The 6,926-nt window shown below is 34.3% G+C and overlaps 1 protein-coding gene across 3 annotated transcripts in view; it reads right to left on the reverse strand.

The window, feature by feature from the left end:
- CCDC88A (coiled-coil domain containing 88A) overlaps positions 1 to 6,926 on the reverse strand; it is a 171,485-nt gene that overhangs the window by 103,722 nt on the left and 60,837 nt on the right. For all 3 annotated transcript variants that reach the window (XM_006868012.1, XM_006868013.1, XM_006868011.1), the window contains exons 6-7: positions 5,549 to 5,632; positions 3,561 to 3,701 (exon numbers count right to left, since the gene is read on the reverse strand). In XM_006868012.1, coding sequence (XP_006868074.1) covers positions 3,561 to 3,701; positions 5,549 to 5,632 — 225 coding nt within the window. The remainder of the gene's footprint in view (positions 1 to 3,560; positions 3,702 to 5,548; positions 5,633 to 6,926) is intronic.

Consider the following 6,926-nt stretch of genomic DNA (forward strand, 5'->3'; position numbering starts at 1 on the left):
CTGAGTCTTAGTCTTGGAAGGGGGTTTGCCCTGAGGGGACCCGACCACTTGCCTTGATGTTTCCTGGGTGAGCAATATTTGCTTGTTCTTTTATCAAACCACCAATCTCGTGGTTAGCAATCCAGTGGTTATCCTATGGAGCTACCATGCTAATTCTTACGCATTTTTTGCTCCCAACACACATGCAATTTTAATCCACTATTTTCAATTCCTGTGTTTCTATTGTTTTGGGGGGATGGGGGAGCACAGTGGCGCCATACGATAAGCACTGGACTGCGAATCATAAGGTTCATAGTTCAAGCCCACCAGCCACTCTGCAAGGAGAAAGGTGAGGCTTTCAGAGCTACCACATAGATTTAAAGCCACAAAAGTTGCTATGAGTTGGAACAGACTCAAAGGCACCTAACAACAATAATACTAGTTTTTTTCCTCCCACTTTTCAAAATACACGTTTTTATCTAACTTCAAAAAAGAAATTGCATTGCCCTGTACCTATCACATATCCACAGTATGCCCATCCCAACTTTCCTGCCGCTGTCAATAGTGTCACCCACTGCCACAGCAGCTGCGGTTCAGTAATTACTTGTATGTGCCTTCTAGTCAGACTCTTTGTAAACTCCCACCAAAATCACTTATCCCGGATGAGTCTGGGGGAAGATGCTGACAGAAGTTGTGAGTGACTATAGTACTTACACATCTCTCGCTTTCGGTACTTATCGCTTAAAATCTTATTACAGTCAATTATATTATTAAAATAACTTCCTTTCCAAACTGTAACCATCTCTAGTTCTTTTTCTGAAATATGAAGGACCTTCAAAAAGTTCATGGAACAATTCGTTATCTTTTAATACCATTTCTCTGTGAACTCTTTGAAGCTCCCCCTGTACATGTTAAAGAGTAAACATGAAAAGCTACCTCAACGTTAAGGGAAAAACCACGTGACCTAATAATTCTAGCTAAAGAACTCATTATTTTAAAGAAAGGAAACAGAGATACATTCAGCATAATCAAGGATTCTGGAAAAGATAGTATAATGGTAGGCAACAAGCAAAGGACTTAGAACCAGCAAGTTATTTAAGTTCTCTGAGCTTTGGCCTCTTTTATCTATGAAGTGGGGTCATTGTGTAATTTTAATAAAATAATATTCATTAAAATTATAGCACAAAGCCTGGCATAAACTAAACAGTTACAATACAGAGATCTTAAATTCATTAAAATCTACTATTTAATTTTCAACTAAAGGATATACTTGTTCCATGGCATTAAGAATAAAAAACACAAGAGAAATGAGAACAAGAGTGACCAAATTATATTTTATAGATTGAAATAAAACAAGATCAAAACAGAAGAAAGTTAAAGTGAAAATCTAAGTAAGATTTAATTTCAATCCATAATGGTTCAAATCCATTAGCAGCATTGCAGGAGAAAAGACCTATTGAGTGATCTGCATCTGTATGGATCATCACCTCAGACGCCCTAGGGGGCAGGTCTCCTTTGTCGTACAAGACTGCTATGAGTCAGAACAGACTGGATGGCAAACAGTCATTAGTGATATGAAAACAAGATATGGATTCCTAAAGCTCACTCCTCTAAAGTTGGAGGGTACCTTACTGAATACTTTAAATAGCTTGAAATAAAGTTGTTATATACAAGAATATTCTAGAAAATTGATAAAAGCAGTGAAAAAATACTAGCATAAAATGAATATAACAGTATATGGTGCAAAAAAAGAGACTGAAAATGAAATGATCCAAGCATCTCAGGATAAATCTGATATAGTCCAGGCAGGGACGCAGGGGTGGATTGTATTACCCAACAAGGTAAGCACAGTATTATTTGTGCTTATTTACTATAATCTCTAGTGAACATTTTCTTTGCTGTATAGAAAAACATCTGAAACTACTCAGTACAGATTAATAAATAAGCACAAGTAAGCCTGTGCTAACCTCGTTTACTGGTACTCTATCCCTGTCAAGGACTATAACATTGGGAAAAGGCTTTTATTGTATAAGAAGGCGTTGTGAGGATAGGAGGCAGATGCCAGCCATACCTCGAAACAGAATCTTTGATGTGGGGAAAAATGTGCAATTGTACACTTATTGTTGTTAAGTACCGTGGAGTCGGTTCCGACTTATAGTGACCCTGCACAGGGTTTCCAAGGCTGTAAATCTTTACAAGCGCAGAAAGCCTCATCTTTCTCCTGCAGAACCGCTGGTAGTTTCGAACTGCTGACCTTGAGGTTAGTAGCCCGATTCGTAACCACTACGCTACCAGAGCTCCTCGCAATTGTACACTACAGATTAGTAAATTGTTGTTGTTGTTATATGCCGTGGAGTTGGTTAGGACTAATAGAAACCGTGTATAGGGCTTCCAAGGTTGTAAATCTTTACGGTAGCAGAAAGCCTCATCTTTCTCCCATGAAACAGCTGGTAGTTTCAAACTGCTGACCCTGAGGTCAGCAGCCTGATTCATAACCACTACCCTACCAGAGCTCCTACAGATTAGTAAGTAAACACAAGTAAACATGTACTACACTGCTTATTGGGTAATCTGCCCACATGGAGAAATGTTTTTAAATTCATTATATTCTTTTCCTGCCCTGGTCTGGGCTTTTATTTTTTAATTGTTGCTTTAAAATACATATTCTCTCTATATCTTCTTCTCTTTCAATGCCTGAAGAAAGACTAAAAATTTCCATCAAAACTGAATATACTTTATAGAGAAATTAAAGGTATGTTGAGGGGGAAAAAATCTTTAAGAATTTCCTCTATATAGCCTTTCTTTGATCCTAAGAGTAATCACACAAATTCACTACAAAATAAGCTCAAAACTGCCTCTCCTGTGTAAATGGAATAAATGATCAAAGTTATAGACTCTCCTTAATGTTAGAATACTCTGGTCTGCTATTAAGAAAATATTACTCACCACCATGTGCACTGAAGTCTAGACTCCTCTAAAATTATAAACTGCTTTCAAAGAACACAGACAGAAACTTTGGTGCAATTTCAGTCTTTTTAAAAGGAAAAGTACTGTCTTAAAGGAGCTTATAATAATCGTTTTTAAAAATCTCACCTCATTATACTGATTACAAAAATTTGAGCCATTTTGTGGTTGTTTTATTCAGAACACCTGCTATTCTCCTTTTTTTATTAACACTTATTTTTCTACCCTCTAAATGTGGCAATAAAACTAAGAAATTAATCTTAAGCAAATTCTTATGCTTCAAGGCAATGATTTTTCCACTTACATCAACTATATTTTCAGTCTCACACTTCTGTACTGTTGCCAGAACTATGCAGATGACTTGAAAAACACTCAGGGAAAAAATTCAGAATAATAATTTTAAAACAATGGAGAAAATAAAATCTAATAGCATTTTTTTAAATTAATAATTTGGGATTTTTATATAAAGTTGCCTTCTGGTTTCTGTGTTCCACAAAAAACACTAAGTACTTTATTACCTGTCCCTAAGAAATAGATTATTAACTCACAAACTCCATAGCTATTACGATCTGTATTTGAAAAGACGCTTTAATGTATATTAAAAGAAGTTTACAAACCTCTGAATGTTCATCTCTTTCATCTATAAGTCTTTTCAGATGCAATGCCATATTTTTCAGGAGTGGTTCTATGTCTTCCTGAGACATATCAGTTACTTCCATCCATTGTAAATCAAACACATTTTCCTGATTATGTGTTACCTTTAGAAAAGCAAACAAAATAACAACAAAAATAGCTAATGCTTCTAAATGTGTTTCAGCATAAAATGAAACCTAAGTAAGATAAAGAACATCTGAAATAAACTATGAAAATACTAAAATTACTTTCAATTAAATATATTTCTTCTTCTTAAAGAACACTCAGAAATCTACCAAAGAAAAACTGTATTTTTTCCGCTTAGCAAACCATAGGAAACATTTACTTAAAGGTACTGTACCTGAATTCAATAGCAAAATGGGAGAGGAACTTTCATTTAAAAGATATTTTAAAAGAATGAAAAAGTTACAAGTGAAATGTTTATTTCTTGCTTTCCATTTCTCACGGCAATTATTATATTTTGCTCTAATTTTCACAATTAACAGCAAAAATAACACTTCCAAGAATGGTGCCATATTTATTAAACTTACAATATTTAGCATTTATTCAAAATTAAATACCCACCACAAAGCTAGCAAAAACAAGTCAGGGTTTCAAATTCATTCACAGTTTCACAGCAGACCCAAACAACACTAGAAGGGACCGGAATTTTCAAAATGCGGGTGTGAGCCCCACATTAATTGGAATGACAAAAGCTATGTGAGAAAGCCCAGCTAGAAATGTAATCTCCCTCTTAGAAATGAAAGGCAGCTTCTGCATTATACAACAAACAAATCACTTGGCAGGCTGAGTTGAAAACAATGATGACCAGCTCAAAGATGATGGCTGACCACACGTCACTCACCAGTCCAGAAATGATACAATGTCACCTAGCAGGCTCCCTATAGGGCTCACTAGCTGTCTCTTTCCAGTGTCATTCCAGGGGTTTGGCCCCATTCTACCTTAGCATTCTGGATCACACAAATTTCTAAAAATCTAGGTCTGTTTCAGTTTCTGTCAGTCATGACTAAATCAGTTCCAAGCCCTGAAACATACGTAAAGAACAGCTCTACCAACATAACTTTATGAGAAGGCTTAAAAAAAAGTCCATTGACTACCTTTTAATTGGATTTTTCCATGAACTTTTTGAAGCCCCCTTGTATTCGGTAGAATACTACTAATATGCTTATTGTTGGCAACAATATTAATGACAAGAAAGCTGAACTCTAAAGAAAAAGGTCATCGATGGCACCTGACAACAACAACAACATGGAACAAAAAGTCTTCCAAAGAGAGACAAATTTAAACACTACAAATTTTGACGATTTAAAATGTCTCTTATCCCTTTCTTTGTCCTTTCTTAAAACTAATATGTAACATTCAGCATATTGTAATTCTAAAAAAATCTCAATAGGTGTACAGACTTAAAAACCCAAAGATAGATGGAGAAAAATATCAACTGTTAAAACCAATCTTAGCAAATAAATTAATTTTAATTATTTGAAACAGATTTTAGTTTTTATATGACTGATATATATAATTCATTATGTGTTTGTAATTCAAGTAATACCATCAATAAAATTATGCTATGTCCACTCATTCAAAAGAAACTCATTGGAAGGCCATAATACTAAGGTTATCATCTGACTGCATTAAAGTTCTGAATTATAAGCAGTGTTCCACTTTCTGCTGCTTCCATTTACTATATTATTCATGCTAACAAAGACATATACTTCATTCCTCAAATAATACTTTCTGTCCACATAACTCTGGTTAAACAGTACATTCACAATTAAACCAAGCCATATATAACAAACTATCTCTAAAGAGAAGACAATTCACCAAATGCAGGCTCATTTATATTTAATCATGATGTTCTTTCTCACTTATCCTAGGATGTTAAATATTTTGGGAGATACACAAAGACATCACAAGCTTAATAAAAAGTATATGAAAATTGCATACAGGTTACCTCTTGAATATGTGCAGCAACTGCTGCTTTCGTATCAAAATCTAATCCTTGAATTCTTTCAATAAATTCTTCTTTTTTCTGACACTAAAATAAATGAATAAAATGATCATTCATACTTTATAGGGTATAGTCCTTAAAATGTCATAACTAAAATGTCAGCAGGCTTTTTTTTTAAAAAAAACGTGGCTATTTTCAACAGTACACTGAGGGTTGTGTTTTGTTTTGCATTTAAATAGTCTTTCTAATATACTTACCTAATAAAGAGATAACGATTTAGAAATGTTTATTTTAAAAAGTATGGCTATTGAAAATCGACACTATTTTTATGCTGGAAAGTTCTAAAGTGAGAAACCATTACACAACCCATTTGAGGTCAGTACAATATTATTATACTAACTTTACAAATAGAGAAGTAAAGAATCAAGAACTTGTTTCAGAGAGGATAAGTTACTTGCCAAAAAACACAGTGAGTCAGTGGCAGAACTCGGAATACAGCCAAAATGCTCAGCCAGCCCCTGGCTATCACCAAACAACACAGCCTTTATTCTTGGATTAAAAAAAAAAATTTTTTAAAGCAATTTTTGCTTCAAACTTACAATTCATTCTCACATCTTCAGCCTATCAATCTTATATAAAATGAATCTACTTTTGTGGCCCAGTTAAACATTTAACATGTAATTCAAGAAATACTTGTTTTTGAAATCATATAAAGTTATCAGGGTTAAAATGTAGGAATGTAGATACAAGTGCTCATGTATTAAGTAGAATAAAGACAGCAGTTCCCTATTGTGTAACTTTTTAAAGCTTAAAATAGATTTAAAATATCAAAATACAACCCTAATGTTTTCCTCTGGTCAGAACGAACAGTTTACGATGCATCTTTATGTCTTTCTCCATGTATGTCTCTAAAGTAACACTGCAATCCAACAGCTAGTAGAACTGTGTTCCTGTAGCCATCAAATGAGAAGTGCATACAAAGTAGACAGCACTGCCTTGTACTGCTTAGCTGCATCACATGGGCCAATTACAGAACCACAAGTGAAGACAATATACTCACAAAAAGAAAAACCAGCTCTTTGATCATTTAAAAACTTAGCAAAGCAGTTTCACAATCTATACATTTATTATGTCAAACGGCAACACTGTATTTCCACTGTCACACAAAATTTAACTAATTAAACTCATTTCTACCCCAACAAGAAAGTACTATATCCGGTAAAAGCAAAATTATTACAAGGATGATATAATAATGTTTAAAACTAAAATATTAAGAATGATTAATATGAGTAGATAATTAAGAGTTTTGGGTAGTGTAGTGGTTACAGATCAGGCTGCTAATCTCAGAGTCAGCAGTTCGAAACTACCAGCTGTTCCATGA

This window comes from Chrysochloris asiatica, unplaced genomic scaffold (assembly GCF_000296735.1).
Source record: "Chrysochloris asiatica unplaced genomic scaffold, ChrAsi1.0 scaffold00114, whole genome shotgun sequence".
Classification (NCBI taxonomy): domain Eukaryota; kingdom Metazoa; phylum Chordata; class Mammalia; order Afrosoricida; family Chrysochloridae; genus Chrysochloris; species Chrysochloris asiatica.